Source organism: Geotrypetes seraphini, chromosome 1 (assembly GCF_902459505.1).
Source record: "Geotrypetes seraphini chromosome 1, aGeoSer1.1, whole genome shotgun sequence".
NCBI lineage: Eukaryota > Metazoa > Chordata > Amphibia > Gymnophiona > Dermophiidae > Geotrypetes > Geotrypetes seraphini.
Genome location: NC_047084.1, coordinates 254,324,065 through 254,340,916, shown reverse-complemented (window position 1 = coordinate 254,340,916; position 16,852 = coordinate 254,324,065). Strand labels below are relative to the sequence as shown.

Here is a 16,852-nt window from a genome sequence, read left to right as displayed (position 1 = left end):
TTAAAACTAATACTGCCGCAGCTGGCAATAAAAAAGCCTAACGCAGCTTTATAAAAGGGGGGGTTAGTTTGCATAGTTCTTGGATATGTTTAACAGAATTATGAATGTTAATCTGGAAGCCATTTAGAAGCTTTTGGAAGGTATGTTTTATTTTTTTGTTCAATCATGTTCAGAATAATACTAATTAGTCTTTGATCAGCATGCCAAGTGCTATTTAATCAATTATATTTCAAAGTGAGGGCCATGGAGACGAATGTATGCACTCTTTACCTGAATTAGGAATACACATGATTTCATTTGTAAGGAATATCTTTATATATTATCTGAATGTATTTTCTTTTGTTTGTTCAATAAAATGTTTAAACTATAGGAATAGATTGGATAGAATCTTTGTATATTCTCCACCATATTATGTAGTGAAAAAAAAACCCTGAACTTGCTCCACAGAAGATAGGGATACCACCCAAAATACATCTCTTCTGTATAATGTCATATATAAATTTGAAGCTTGGAGGTTAAAGGGGAAAGCTATCAAGCTGTATTAGGGATTCATATAATATTTTTTGCCCTTAAACACAACTTAAAGGGCCCTAATGCAGCTTGACCAAATATACTGCAGTGATATTTAAGTTGCATTGTGACCCGTGAATCATGGTATAATAACCTCAATTTGCACATGCAACTTAATCAATGACCCTGGGGTAGTCACTTAATACCCCCCTGCCCCAGGTACACTAGATAGTGAGCCTACCAGGACAGACAAAAATGCTTGAGGACCTAAATAAATTCATGTAAACCATTCTGAGCTCCCTTGGGAGAACGGTATAGAAAACTGAATGAATGAATAAATGAAATAAACAATGGCTTAAGAAATGACTTACAAAGCCGCGCAGCAACAGCCCCGAAGCCCTTTAAATCTCTATGGGCTTCGGGGCTGTTACCGCAGCGGTCCGCGCTAAACGGCTTCATAAAAGAGGCCCTTAGTGTAACTGAGGGGAAAATAACCCTAGCGTACCATTTCCTGCTGCAGTTGCCACTGCTGTGCATCCTGGCAATGTGAGGCGCTCTTTTCAAGGATGTACTGTTCCCTCAGCTCCTGCAGCACACTCTTCTTCCTGGACATCTTCATTTGTGTCAGGGTAGCCATAGCAAAATTCCGCTGAGCCAGAGTTCTGAGTACAGACTGCATTAAAAGCTGGTGGTTTTGCAGCACATATTTAGTTGACCTGTGGGGGGAAAAAAGAACCCAGTGCGTTTCATTTCCATTTCTTCCTTGAATAGCTCAGTTCCTTTCCATTCAAGGGTAAGCCAACGGCAGGAATGATTAATGGTTTTGAAAACCTCTGTCCAGCAACTTAAATGAAGAAGGCTGGGGCACTTTTGGAGCATAGTATAGCTATTATAATCAAAGCAGCTATCAAGTCTTTTCTACTTGTATAAAGGTATCATTTCTCTTGTCGATTTAACTGGTCAGAAATAGCCGCTGACTGGTTAAATCACTTGTTTGGGGCTATTCACTAATACAGCGGTTATTGCCATGGAAAATGAGCAGTTAGGCCCTGATTCTGTAAACAGCGTCTAACTCCAATGCGTTATTCAGCATGTTTGTCAATCAGCTGCTAGGCGCCGTTTGTTAAATCACACCTATCGGCACCTAAATGTTCTTACGTGCTAGTAGCCGTTAAAACCTTAGGCGCACTGCCATTTAAGCCAGAGTTTACTTGGATTCCGTAACGAAACCATGCGGAACATTGACGCGCCGACAATGGCCGTGCTGACAATCCCGCACAGGACTTCTGCGCACTGGCTAAAAACTGTTCTTGTTACTGCTGTGAGTGGGAGTCAGGGGGGAGAACCCCCAGTAAACAGAGAAGTGTTTGCGCTCACGTTAGGGGGATGTAACCATTTTCCTTCGGTTTTCGGGTAATCGACAGTTTTCAGTGTAGTGGGGGGGGGGGTCCCCGCTAATGTGAGCGCGAACAGTTGTCAGTTTAGTGGGGGGGGGTTCCCACACACACACACACCCTCTCAGCGCTAACAGTAACAGTTTTTAGGCAGCGCACAGAAGTCCAGTGCGGGATTTTCTGCGCACTATTTTTCGGCACGGCCATGTCCCGCGCGGTTTTGACACGTCACCGTTTTCTTGGCCTAAATGAGTGCGCCTAAGTGAATCCATGCCCAAACTACGCCCCAAATCCACCCCTGACCATACCTACTTGCCAATAGGTATCTTGATGTAGATGCCAACCTTGAAGTGGTAGGCGCCTACCAGCATTTTTTTAATCGGTTTTTAATGGCACTTTCAACTATCAGCGCTAATTAACAAAATTAAGTTAGATGCCTAGATTAGCTAGGTGCACCAATTTAGGTGCCTAATTTTATGCATCATTTTATAGAACCAGGCCCGGATTCTATAAACGGTGCTGGTCTACTACAGATTGTATGTCAATCACGCATCAGCACCGTTTATAGAATTGCTGCTGTTTCTAAAACAGGCGCCTTAATTGTAGACCAGCATTTTACAAGCCTACATTTAAGGCACTTGTCTTGTGCCTAAGAAAGTGCTTAGGGTCACCTCAGAACGACTAAGGACAGTTCTGGTGTAAACCATGCCCATGCCGACCTCAGGCATCCTTAGGTGTGCCTAGGCACTTCGGTAGGTGCATGAATGGTGCCTTCAATGTAGTTGTCATTCGCCGCATCGATTAAAAAAAAAGAAAAACAACCAAAAAAATCCATGCATCCCAATTGGTTAGTTAGACTGCGGTACTGCCACCTAACTTCAGGATGTCATTACTAGAATCGGGTCCTCAGGGCCTTAGTACCTAAGTGAAAGCCAGTTAATTTGGGGGCATTCTGGAGGAAGAATCAGCAGTTGGCCAGCCAAGTGCTGATATTCAGCACATAACTGAACAGGATAACCTTATAAATGGGACTGCATAAAAGACAGTCCTATCTCCTCCCTCCCCCCTCTTTTTTACTAAGCTGCAGTAGAATTCCTATGAGCGTTGGAGCATTTAGCAGCCTGGGCCATGGTAGGAAAAAAAAATTTGATTCGATTCAGCCTCTTGAATCGATTTTTCGATTCAATTTTCCAAACATCCTGGTGGGTTTATTTTATAGCCTCTTCACCCCCTTTGCCCTCTCCTACCCACACTGTGCTGTAAACAAAATAAACAAACAAAAAATACTTTTCCTCTCTCTGTTAAATCCTAGCTTACGTTAGCAGGATACACATTTCAAATTTGACATATTGTAATCACAAAACAGAAAATAAAATTATTTTTCCTACCTTTTGTTGTCTGGTCATTTTTCAAATTCCATCTCTGTCCTCCCCTTCTGTTTCCCTTTCCGGAGGTGTGGCATCTTTCCTTTTTTTCATCTCCATCCCCCCGCAGCTGCAGCAATGGACTCCACCATCCACCATCTCTCCTTTTATCAACTACCCTTTCATCCAGCATCTCTCTTCTGTGTCCCTGTCCCTATTCTCCTCTCCAGTAGTGTCTCCCTTGTGTCCCTGTTCCTATGTTCCCTCCATACCCAGCATCTTATCTCTCCCCATATCCAGCTTCTTCTTTCTCTCTTCCTTACTTCCTGTATCCCCTTCCCCAGGTACAGGTACAGGCTTTCTCCTACTATCTCTCCTGCCATCCTGCACCCTGCCCACCTACTCTGGAGCAGTATCTGTCCCTCTTGTGGTCTTGCATTTCTTCTTCCTCTCTCCTTTAGTCCAGCACCTCTCCTTTGCTTTCCTCCCCCTATTTTTGGTTTGGTCTCACTCTTCCCTTCACTTCACCCCAGGTCTAGCATCTCCCCTTCCCTATCTTACTCCTTCCTCCTCCTCCCTCTGCACAGGCCTGCCTCCCCACCGCGAAGGAACTCTTCCTCTTCCTCCCTCTGCCGTGAAGGCCTGCTCCCCGCTGCGAAGACCTGCTCTCCCCGCAAAGGCCTGCCCCTCTGCCATGAAGGCACTCTTCGGCCTGCTCACCGCCGTGAAGAACTGCTCCCCCCGCAAAGGCCTGTCCCCCTGCCATGAAGACACTCTTCGGCCTGCTCCCCGCCACGAACGCTCTGACGTCAGGGGCAGGACCGTAGCAGAGAGAACGTGCTGCTGAGGACGATGGGCAGCTTCAGGGATCGCTATATCACTAGCGATCCTGCAGGCTGCCGTATTAGCCGAAAGGTAAGAGCGGGGAAGCTGGGGGAGGCCTTTCTGACTGACCCTCCCCCCTCAAGCAGCAGCGGCAGCGGACGGCCAGCAAGAGGCAGTGCTTTAGTCCCTGCTTTAGGAAGGCACGGGGGAAAGGTTGGTCATTGAATCAGGAAGCCGATTTTTTTAAAAAATTGAATCGATTCACCTGATTCGAATCGGTGAATTGATTTGAATCGTGAATCGGGCAGTACTAGTAGAAACCTCTACCACTGTTTAGTAAAAGTTGGCCTTTATGTGGTAACCCATTCCGCTTAAGTTCTCAACTTAACTGGCTATGCTTTAACGGGGTTCCACATAAATCAGATATTTAATGCTGTAGCCCGATATAGTCAGACATTGAATATCCAAGAATAATGTCAGTACTGGTCAGCAAAAAGCTCAACATGGGAAGCTGAATATTTACCACTCTATAGATATGAAGAATATACAATACAATATAATAGTTCTTCTAGTATAATAAAAATATTTACCTTTTACAGTCAAAAATATCACAGCTTGAATTCATACATAGCACATGTTCTTTGCTAGTGCTACTTTTACCATGAAAATTTATATTTATACTTTTAGAAATCTAGGTATATGTACATAAATGATTACTCTACAGGCCCCACATCCTTGAATGCCTCTCCAAAATATGGCCAAAAGTTTGAACATAGTCTTAAGTGCAGATTCCACAGGTCAAGCCTCTGTAACTTGCAAGTTTTCTAAGGCAGTTATACATACTCCTCACTTAGACCGCTTAATTGGATTAATACTCCTTGGATAATCTTCTCATATTTCTCACACAGGTGGTTTTGTAGAACAGCAGAGAGTGCATAATCTGTAGCCCAGAACTATAGAATGGAAACAAAACACATGAAAAGTTCACTGTATCTGTATAAAGCTAAGGGCTCCTTTTACTAAGGTGTGCAAGCGTTTTTAGCCCGCTAACCCCGTGCCCAAAACTAACACCAGCTCAATGGTGGCGTTATCGTCTAGTGCGCAGGGCAATGCAGCGCGTGCTAAAACCGCTAGCGCAGCTTAGTAAAAGGAGTCCTAAGTTTTATCATTTGTTAAAGATTTGTATTTAGTGAGCCCTGCTAGACATGGCACCCCTTTCTTAAATATTTAATTTTGCTACATCTATGAATACTATTACCTATCTCCTGATAACTATTTCGTAAGTTTGCAAATTATACATTTTAATATTAATATGGTATGGCAAAGTATTTGTTGTTTTCTAGAAAAACGACTACCATGCCCACCTCAATATGGTTCTCATTCAGGTTTCTGTGATGCCTGCCCAAAATCATGCTGCAGGCAAGTGACAACAAATAAAATAAAGTCAGAGACAAGATGACATAAAATGACCAAACACAATGTAACTTAGGGCTCCTTTTACGAAGGTGAGCTAGGGTTTTTAACGCATGCACAAAATGGATGGTCTCGGGACTCAAGGATCTTCCATACGAAGAATGGCTTGACAAATTACAGCTATACTCGCTCGAGGAGCGCAGACAGAGGGGGGACATGATCGAGACGTTCAAGTATCTTACGGGCCGCATCGAAGCGGAGGAAGATATCTTCTTTTTCAAGGGTCCCACGACAACAAGAGGGCATCCGTAGAAAATCAGGGGCGGGAAACTACGAGGTGACACCAGGAAATTCTTTTTCACTGAAAGGGTGGTTTGATCGCTGGAATAGTCTTCCACTACAGGTGATTGAGGCCAGCAGCGTGCCTGATTTTAAGGCCAAATGGGATCGGCACATGGGATCTATTCACAGGGCAAAGGTAGGGGAGGGACATTAGGGTGGGCAGACTGGATGGGCCGTCTATTTCTATGTTTCTATGTATAGTGTGCGGTAGCCGAAAATCTACTGCCGAGGCAGTAGTGGCTAGCGCGCTCAGGAATTTAACACTCGCTATTGTGCGCGTTAAGGCCCTAGCGCATCTTTGTAAAAGGAGCCCTTAGAAAAAATAAAAAAAATCTAAAATATCACGCTAAAGAAAACAAAAAAAGAGATGCATGTGGGAAAGAAGAACCACATTAGGAGTTATTGTCCAGGAAAAAGATCTAGGTCATTGTTGATGATACAGTGGTGCCTCGCATAACGGACGCCTCGCACAGCGAACGCTGCGCACAACGAACTTTATGTCTTGATCCGTACAACGAACTTCGTTTCACACAACGAAGTCGCCCGAGCTGCATCCTTCCGCGCAGGCACTGCGCTTAACTGCCCTCTCTCCGCCTGGCTCCCTCTTGCCCCCCCGACTCCCCGACACGATCGGGGCAAAAAGGAGCCCAAGCCCTCTTGCCCCGCCGATTCCCCAACTCCCCACACAATATCGGGCCAGGAGGGAGTCCAAGTCCTCCTGGCCACGGCGACCCCCTAACCCCACCCTGCACTACATTACGGGCAGGAGGGATCCCAGGCCCTCCTGCCCTCGACGCAAACCCCCCTCCCCCCAACGACCGCCCCCCCCAAGAACCTCCGACCGCCCCCCCAGCCGACCCGCGACCCCCCTGGCCGACCCCCACCCCCCTTCCCCGTACCTTTCTGTAGTTGGCCGGACAGACGGGAGCCAAACCCGCCTGTCCGGCAGGCAGCCAACGACGGAATGAGGCCGGATTGGCCCATCCGTCCCAAAGCTCCGCCTACTGGTGGGGCCTAAGGCGCCTGGGCCAATCAGAATAGGCCCGGGAGCCTTAGGTCCCTCCTGGGGGCGGGGCCTGAGGCACATGGGCCCAACCCGACCATGTGCCTCAGGCCCTGCCCCCAGGAGGGACCTAAGGCTCCCGGGCCTATTCTGATTGGCCCAGGCGCCTTAGGCCCCACCAGTAGGCGGAGCTTTGGGACGGATGGGCCAATCCGGCCTCATTCCGTCGTTGGCTGCCTGCCGGACAGGCGGGTTTGGCTCCCGTCTGTCCGGCCAACTACAGAAAGGTACGGGGAAGGGGGGTGGGGGTGTCGTGGGGGTCTGCCAGGGGGGTCGCGGGTCGGCTGGGGGGGCGGTCGGAGGTTCTTGGGGGGGGCGGTCGTTGGGGGGAGGGGGGTTTGCGTCGAGGGCAGGAGGGCCTGGGATCCCTCCTGCCCGTAATGTAGTGCGGGGTGGGGTCAGGGGGTCGCCGTGGCCAGGAGGATTTAGGCTCCCTCCTGGCCCGAACAACTAGGGGGGGGGGGGTCGCCAGGGCCAGGAGGACTTACCGTAAGCACCGTAAGGAGGTAAAGAAGGAGATGTTAGGGCATGTAAAGTAAGGGCATGTAAACAGTACCCGGCGTATAAGACGACCCCCGACTTTGGGGAGGATTTTAAGGTACTGAAAAGTCGTCTTATACGCCGGCAAATACGGTATGTTTTTAGATGTATCTAAATAAAAATAATAACAAAAAATTTATCTTTTTTTATGTCATCTTAGCATATTTTATGCTACAGAACGAATTATTTTTTTTAACATGTATTGTTATGGGAAAACGCGTTTCACATAACGAACTTTTCGCATAACAAACTTGCTCCTGGAACCAATTAAGTTCGTTGTGTGAGGCACCACTGTATGTTGAAACCCTCAGCTCAGTGTGTAGCGGCAGCAAAGAAAGCAAAAAGAATGTTAGGAATTATTAGGAAAGGAATATATTCCGTGTTTCCCCGAAAATAAGCCCTAGCATGCCCGTATTGACCCACTCTGCTAAACATTTGGATTGCCATATTTTGCAAGGTCTGCAATTTACGAACATCTGCTCTCATAAGCTCTACTAACACAAAATTTGCAAAATCCAATTGGATCATGAACAAGTAAAAAATGACATATAATCAATCAACCCCACAGATCATGTAGCCTTTGCAAAGTCACATAACCATGCCAGACTAGACTGTCCACATGAACTGAGAAAGTCAATGCTCCATCAATCAATGCCCCAAGATATTTGCTCAAACGGACACATTCAGCACTTACTGACACAAGAGCTGGTTTTTATACCCCCCCCCTTCCTTAGTTGCTAATCTTTCTTAAGGCACTCCCATTTTGCATCCTTCTCTAGACATTCTATCAAATTCCCTACCTAGCATAGAAGCTAACAGCAGGAAAAGAAGAACATTGGTGCCTCAGGATAGATTCATGCTTTGATTCTTGTGAGACATGTAATATTGCAGAAAGGAGACTCTCGACTATCAGGACAGGAACTCATCTCTTCCTTTAGCAGTAGCAGTTTCTTGGAAACTGATCAATGAAAGAACCTGCTGGAACCACAAATATCAGCCAAGACTGTTGTGCAATGCTCAGAATCATATTCTATTAAGGAAAAACAAGCATTGCCTATGTCCAAAGAATACCGTGCTGTACTTGATGAAGAGCAGGAGCAGGCCAGGGTTCAAATTTTGCTGCTACCAATTATATTCTTTATAACCTTGGACAATTTACTTTATCTCTCACTGTATCTGACACTTATAAAGATTTTTTGGGGAAAAGGACATACCTTATTTAAATAATTATTACCACTGTATGGAATTGTGTATGTCCAGTAGTGCTACAAGAATATTTCTTCACACAATGTGTAATTCAGCTCTGGAATTTGTTGCCAGAGAATGTGTTGAAATCAGTTAGCTTAGCAGGGTTTAAAAAAGGCTTGGACAATTTCCTAAAAGAGAAATCCATCGGCCATTATTGAGATGGCTTGGGAAAATCCACTGCTTATTCCTAGGATAAGCAGCATAAAATCTGTTTTACTGTTTTACTACTTGGGATCTAGCTAGATACTTGGGACCTGGGTTGGCCACTGTTGGAAACAGGATACTGGGCTTGATGAACCTTCAGTCTATCCTAGTAGTATGACAATTCTTATGTTCTTGTGTTAAAAATAATTTGGGAACCCTTAAAGAGGACAGGTCTAAGGTGAGAGAGGGCTGTCCATAAAAGGAGAAGATAGTATCCATCAATTTCAATATAATAAACAATGGCAAAAAAACAACCATCTGAACAATCCAGTCTGCCCAGTAATCCTGTTTACACAGCCAAGATACCTCCCAAGGACCCTCCCCCAACACATACATACTAGTGAATATGACTAGGCTATATTGTGATAAGAGAGCAAGTAGGTATTTAAGTTGCCCATGAGGAAGTTATCCATCAAAGTATTTCAAAAATTAAAAATGCTACTTTTGCATTTTTTTTTGTACGCAATTTATAAATCAGATAAACTTCATGGTGTGTAATGCATATAGAACATGCATTGCAATTAAGCAAAAACAAAATCCTCCTGTAACAAATGCAGTGTACAGATAAGAATCAGAGCTTTATAGTCTGTTGTCAGTCACTAGGCAATTATGGCAAGCTTATTTTCATTAAGGTCTTTGAAATGCTTTTGTAAACAATCTATTTTAGGATATTTGCTTGAGTGGAAACCTGACTAAAGTACTTAAAATGAAATGGTGAATTACACAGAATAGCTACTAAGGGGCCTATCAGATGAAAGTTTAATGTGCACATTATGGGCTTTTTGTGCATGTTACAAATAGTGTGCTTTATAGTAATGTCTTAAAAGGAAAATCCTATATGGAAGCACCAATTTTAGATTCTAAGGTCCTTAGAGAATGACAAGGGCACAAATTTATCTCTGTCCCCACAGGCAGTGGTATAGTGATGAGGAGGAGGCAATCTGTCCTGGGCGCCGTTTTGCTATGGCCGTGGCTCCCCTCCTCCTCTCTGTCCCCTTCCCACGCCTCTCCTTCCCTCGCATGCCACCTGCCTTCCCCCGTCCATTTTTTACTTCCCCAGTGCAGGGTTGCTGCCTGTAATGGCATCAGCACTCTCTGTGACATCACTTTCAGAACCTGTGCCTAGGATGTGAAGTCAAAGGGCGAGCCAACACTGATGTGGGCATGCTGCTCACACTGGAGAAGTTAAGAAGGAACGGGGAAAGGGTGTGGGTACAACTGGGGAGGGAAAGGGCGGCGGGGAGGGCACCACTCACCCTTACTATGTCACTGCCCGCAGGATCTCAATATCCCTGTCCCGTCCACATGAGTTCTCTCCCTGTCCCATTCCTGTAAGCTCTCCTCTTAAAAGCAGCTCCTCTGCCACCGGGAGCTGCCTTTGCTGAACCGGCGATCTCGGGCCGCGTGGGAGCCCTGCTCCGCCCCCGAAACCCCAGCGACTCTGCTCTCCTCTTAAAAGCAGCTCCTCTGCCACCGGGAGCTGCCTTTGCTGAACCGGCGATCTCGGGCCGCGTGGGAGCCCTGCTTCGCCCTCGAAACCCCAGCGACTCTGCTCTCCTCTTAAAAGCAGCTCCTCTGCCACCGGGAGCTGCCTTTGCTGAACCGGCGATCTCGGGCCGCGTGGGAGCCCTGCTCCGCCCCCGAAACCCCAGCGACTCTGCTCTCCTCTTAAAAGCAGCTCCTCTGCCACCGGGAGCTGCCTTTGCTGAACCGGCGATCTCGGGCCGCGTGGGAGCCCTGCTCCGCCCCCGAAACTCCAGCGACTCTGCTCTCCTCTTAAAAGCAGCTCCTCTGCCACCGGGAGCTGCCTTTGCTGAACCGGCGATCTCGGGCCGCGTGGGAGCCCTGCTCCGCCCCCGAAACTCCAGCGACTCTGCTCTCCTCTTAAAAGCAGCTCCTCTGCCACCGGGAGCTGCCTTTGCTGAACCGGCGATCTCGGGCCGCGTGGGAGCCCTGCTCCGCCCCCAAAACCCCAGCGACTGCTCTCCTCTTAAAAGCAGCTCCTCTGCCACCGGGAGCTGCCTTTGCTGAACCGGCGATCTCGGGCCGCGTGGGAGCCCTGCTCCGCCCCCGAAACCCCAGCGACTCTGCTCTCCTCTTAAAAGCAGCTCCTCTGCCACCGGGAGCTGCCTTTGCTGAACCGGCGATCTCGGGCCGCGTGGGAGCCCTGCTCCGCCCCCGAAACCCCGGCATCTCCGCTCCCCCTGCTGTCAGGGTTTTTCTTATCCCCTGCGTCTCTTTCAGACAGAGAAAGGAGCAAGCCTCTCTCCATTCTGTCCCCACTTCCTCTGCCCGGCTAGGTTCTTGCCATTTCAACCACCAATCCTGACTTCATTGACAAGCTCCATCCCGACAATTCCTACTTAACTGTTTTTGAGTCCGACTAAGACCCTCTAGATTCTAGTTAGTGTTAAAATTGCCAAAGTTCTTCAGTTTCTATTCAACTGTATAATTGCTCTGCTATTCTATTGTTTAAGTCCTGCTTAAGACCACCGATCCCTCCCCCGTTTTTTTAAGAGTGTTAAAGACCTCCATATTTTATTCAACTGTTCACCAGATTCACCAGATTATATTTAATTGTTTTAATTCTCCTCAATTGTCCGGCTCTGCCCAACAAGGCTCTACCAAACCCCACCATAAAACCACACCCATGGATCCTTCTCCTCCTTCTCTGCTCATCCTCCAATATCTCCTTCTGCCTGAAACCTCCCCCTCCTAACTCACTGAACCCCACTATTGTCAATCCCACCTGCCCTGGTGCCATAATCCCCACGCTTTTGCGCACCAGAAGTCATCCCCCCAAAAAAAATCCCCCGAAGAATCAATCACGCCTCCTTAAAGCCCATCTCCCCTGCCATACCTCCCAACCACGCCTCAGACTCTCTCACCCCAGTCCCGTCTCTCTACTGCAATGCCAGATCTGCTTGCAACAAAACCCAAATTCTGAAGGACCTTCTCGAAGATCTCAATCCCGGATTCCTATTCATCACTGAATCATGGATCACAAAAGACGACCTAATCTCTCAAAACGAACTCTGTTCCCACGGTTACCAAGGCCTCTTCTCCCCCAGAATTAATCGTAAAGGTGGTGGCCTGGCACTCCTCCACAAATCATTCTTTGACGTCCAACTTTTAGAAAAGGGTAGCCATGCCTCCCTAGAATACATGTTAGCCTCTGTCAATGACGAACTCCATCCTCACCCACTGCGTATCCTGCTTTTATATCGTCCACTATCCCCCTGGAACAAATCCTCTGACCTCGTCCTTGAGACTATCACATAAGAACATAAGCAGTGCCTCCGCCGGGTCAGACCATAGGTCCATCCTGCCCGGCAGTCCGCTCCCGCAGCGGCCCAAACAGGTCACGACCTGTCTGAATCACCAGAAGGGGCTCCATTGCCACCTTGGTTTCTCATTGAAGTCCTATCTTCCCATCGTAGTCCTAACCCTCCGGTCTTGCACATGCACGACCTGTTGGGTTTCTATACTTATTACCTGGTTAGCTTTCTATACTTGTGTTACATCCCAGCTCCTCCCTCAGTATCCCACGATCCCTTTATCCCTCAGGAATCCGTCCAATCCCTGTTTGAATCCCTGTACCGTACTCTGCCTGATCACTTCCTCCGGTAGCGCATTCCAAGTGTCCACGACCCTTTGGGTGAAAAAAAACTTCCTTGCATTTGTTTTGAACCTATCTCCCTTCAGTTTCTCCGAATGCCCCCTCGTACTTGTTGTCCCCTTCAGTCTGAAGAATCTGTCCCTATCCACCCTCTCTATGCCCCTCATGATCTTGAAGGTCTCTATCATATCTCCCCTGAGCCTCCTTTTTTCCAGAGAGAAGAGCCCCAGCCTATCCAACCTCTCGGCGTATGGGCAGTGTTCCAGCCCTTTTACCAGTTTCGTTGCTCTCCTTTGGACTCTCTCAAGTACCGCCATGTCCTTCTTGAGGTGTGGCGACCAATACTGAACGCAATATTCCAGATGTGGACGCACCATCGCTCGATACAATGGCATGATGACTTCCCGCGTCCTGGTTGTTATGCCCCTCTTTATGATGCCCAGCATCCTGTTGGCTTTTTTCGAGGCTGCTGCGCACTGTGCAGATGGCTTCAGTGATGCATCCACCAGCACACCCAAGTCTCTCTCAAGTCTGCTGTCTCCCAACAATGCCCCCCCCCCAATTTGTAGTTGAACAACGGGTTCTTTAAATTTCAAAGACTACTAATCATTGGAGATATTAATCTTCACATAAACGACACCACCAACAAGGATGCTATTGATCTCAACAACTTCCTCACCTCTTTAGGATTCCCACCCCCGGCTCTCTCCCCAACCCATGAAAAGGGGCATACTTTAGACATCATCAGCTTCCTCGACCTCACCGACTACAAAACTTCGGTTGACGACACTCGCTGGGAACCTGTCCCCTGGTCCGACCACGTCCTAGGGGCTTTCTGCCTCCCCATTTTCATGTCCCACCTCAAACCACCACCGCGTACCCCCAATCCCATTACCTTCCGCAAAAAAATTGCGAGCGACCTGTTCTGGAACAAACTCCTCAACCTACTATCCACCACTCCCAATCCTCCAAGCCCTGAATCCAACTGGCTTAATTGGATCACCCTCTCGGAAACCACCTACCACTCCCTTGCTCCTCTATCCACCAAAACTGTCTCCTACCCCCGCAAGGCCCCCTGGTACCTTCCATACTACAGACAACTAAAACAAAAATGTCGAATACTGGAACGCAAATGGAAAAAATCTAAATCCCCCTCCGACAGACAGACCTGGAGGGTGAATATTAAATTCTACAACACTGAATTAAAAAAATCAAGGAAGAACTACTACGGCAACAAAATCTCCAGATCCAACAACCAAAGCAATACACTGTTCAACATTTGGCGTTCCATATCCTCCAAACACGATCCCGCCACACCCCCCTCCTCCCCATCTGCCGATGAACTAGCTAAATTTTTCAATGAGAAAGTCACCACCTTAAGATGCTCCTTCCCTCCAACACCCTCCTACAACTCTCTGGTGCTCGCCGCCTCCAACACTAATCCATCCGAAGCCAACCATATCCCAGCCGATAGATCCTGGACCGCCTTCGATCCCGTCTCCGACTCCCAAGTTTCCAAGCTCTGCCTCAAATTAAAATCCTGCAACTGTACCTTGGATCCCTTCCCCTCCTACTTATACGAAAATATTCCCACACAAGCCATCTCATCTCTCACCAAACTTATAAATTCCGCCCTACTCTCAGGCCTTTTTTCTGTAGAAATGGGACACATTGCATTATCCCCCCTACTGAAAAAAGCTGATCTAAACCCCTCCACACCGTCCAGCTACCGCCCAATAGCTAACATTCCTCTTCTGACCAAGATGCTGGAGTCCATCATAGCTACCCAACTCTCATCCTATCTTGAGAGATTTTCCATTCTTCTACCCTACCAACATGGCTTCAGACCCAACTTTAGCACTGAATCCCTTCTGGCCTCTTTAATTTCTAAAGTCCAACATCTTCACTCTTGCAACAAGTTCGCTGTCCTTCTTCAATTTGATCTTTCTGCAGCTTTCGACATTGTCCATCAGGACATTCTTATCCTCCAACTTTCGGAAATTGGCATACACTCCACAGTCTTAGACTGGTTCTCGAAGTTCCTACGTTCGCGCTCCTACTTCGTTAACATGAACGGTACCTCATCCTCCCCTTGGAAACCGATTTGTGGAGTTCCTCAGGGTTCACCTCTATCCCCGATTCTTTTCAATGTTTATATGTCTTCCCTGAAACTCCTCCAACTATCCCCCTCTGAGACACTTTACACTTACGCCGACGACATCCTTGTCCTCCTTGAGACTGATCCCAACCTCACCAACCTCTCTGACAACATCTCCTCTTGTATAACGAATCTCCAATCCTGGGCTCTCACCTTTCAAATGAAACTTAATGAAACCAAAACTAAACTATTCTGGCTAGGCCCAAAATTGGATCAGCTGCCCACCGTCATCCCATTATCCTCTGGCACCAAACTGCAGCTTGAGCACTCAAGCAAAGTTCTGGGAATCATCATCGACTCTACACTGTCCTTCAACGATCACCTTAACTCCTTAGTAAAAAAATGCTTTTTCAACCTTCACATGCTAAGGAAAGTCAGATCCTGCTTCCACCAACAACACTTTGCTATCCTCGTTCAATCCATTATTCTTTCTAGACTGGACTACTGCAACTCCATTTACTTAAGCCTAACAAAGAAAAGTCTTCTCAGGCTTCAGCGGATTCAGAACACCGCGGCTAAATTAATCTTCGAAAAAAGCAAATTCGACCACATCTCCCCGCTTCTGTCTAAGCTTCACTGGTTCCCAGTGCTCCTCAGGGTTCACTACAAATGCGCCTGCCTAGCCTTCAAGTCTCTACACGGCATCCTTCTTCCCCTGTTTCCACTATCTTGGCTCTCCCCGAATCCTAACTCCACCAGATCCACTCAAAAACTCATACTGTCATTCCCCTCTTTGAAGGGCATCTCCCATATAGGAAGACTTGGAACATCCCTCCTCTTCAGGATCACCGAGCTATGGAACAGCTTATCTGCCCCTCTTCGAAGTTCGCCCACACTTCAACGTTTCAGAAAACATTTGAAAACTTGGCTTTTCTCTAAAATGTAACCACTCCCTCCCTCTCCACTCTACTTAGTCCCCATCCTTCCTTCCTTTTTACCAAACCCTCCTTCCTCCCATTGGAGTTCCTTTCTTTAGTAATTCCTGTAAACCGTGTCGAACTCTACTTCCGTGGAGATGATGCGGTATACAAACTTAAGGTTTAGTTTAGTTTAGTTTACCTTAACAGCACAAGCCTCAAACACTTATGATTTTAAAGTATTCAAGGCTTGTGCAGATGAAGACAGAGATGCAGGAATGGGACAGGGACAGGGCTCACGGGGAAAGGATGGGGATATTCCTAGGATAACCAGCATAAAATCTGTTTTACTACTTGGGATCTAGCTAGGTACTTGGCCACTGTTAGAAACAGGATATTGGGTTTGATGGACCTTCAGTCTATCCCAGTATGGCAATTCTTATGTTCTTATATTGAGATCTCGTGGGGATGGGGACGGATTTGTCCCTGTGTCATTCTCTAGACTTCCTGTATAACAACTATCAGGATCTTTGGAGGCAGGAAAGAGGTAGGAAGGGGAAGGGTCAGATTAAAATCCAAAACAATTCTCTAACCCCCCTCCCCCTTTTACAAAACCATAGTGTGTTTATTAGCACCAGCCGCGATGATAACAGCTCTGACGCTCACAGGAATTCTATGCGGTTCGGAGCTAATACCGCCACAGCTGGTGCTAAAAACTGCTACGGTTTTGTAAAAGGGGCACAAATTTGCATTAAGGACTCTACAAAGTAGCCTCAGAGCAACTCACCAAATTGATTTAAAATACCTGTTTTTCATGTAGTAGCAGTTCCTGGAAAATTTTCAGACTCTTTTTTCTTTGGTCCTCTGCTTTTTCCAACTCAAATGACAAATTATTCCCCATTTCCTGTTTAAGAAGCTCACATTCGTCAACAGACAAATTAGTGATGGCTGGCAGAGTCTTAAGAAACAGCTCTTTAACCAAGTTCTCAAAGACCTGTGAGGAACTAGTATATAATTCCTAGAAAAAAAATATAAGCATATACTGTAAAAGAAGAATATTGATCACATATTATTTAGTGTTCAGGTATGTTTATCAGGGCATCAAAAGCTTTGATTTTTAGTCTTACCATGGGAAATAGAAACAGGGCATACTAATATGCAAGACAGTTTAACAAGAAGTCAGATCTTGAGGAAAAAAACACACACTAAGAACTCTATTTAACCACTGCGAGCCGCTGGAAGCAAGAGTTTTGTTTAAATTTTCTTGTCTTTAAATCTATATTTGGTTTTAAAATCTATTTTCTTGTCTTTTTTG

General features: G+C 46.7%; 1 protein-coding gene across 2 annotated transcripts in view; it reads right to left on the bottom strand.

Moving 5' to 3' along the window:
* Positions 1-16,852, bottom strand: part of EVC (EvC ciliary complex subunit 1) — a 140,868-nt gene that overhangs the window by 50,804 nt on the left and 73,212 nt on the right. For both annotated transcript variants that reach the window (XM_033949478.1, XM_033949488.1), the window contains exons 13-15: positions 16,343-16,555; positions 4,937-5,046; positions 1,016-1,226 (exon numbers count right to left, since the gene is read on the bottom strand). In XM_033949478.1, coding sequence (XP_033805369.1) covers positions 1,016-1,226; positions 4,937-5,046; positions 16,343-16,555 — 534 coding nt within the window. The remainder of the gene's footprint in view (positions 1-1,015; positions 1,227-4,936; positions 5,047-16,342; positions 16,556-16,852) is intronic.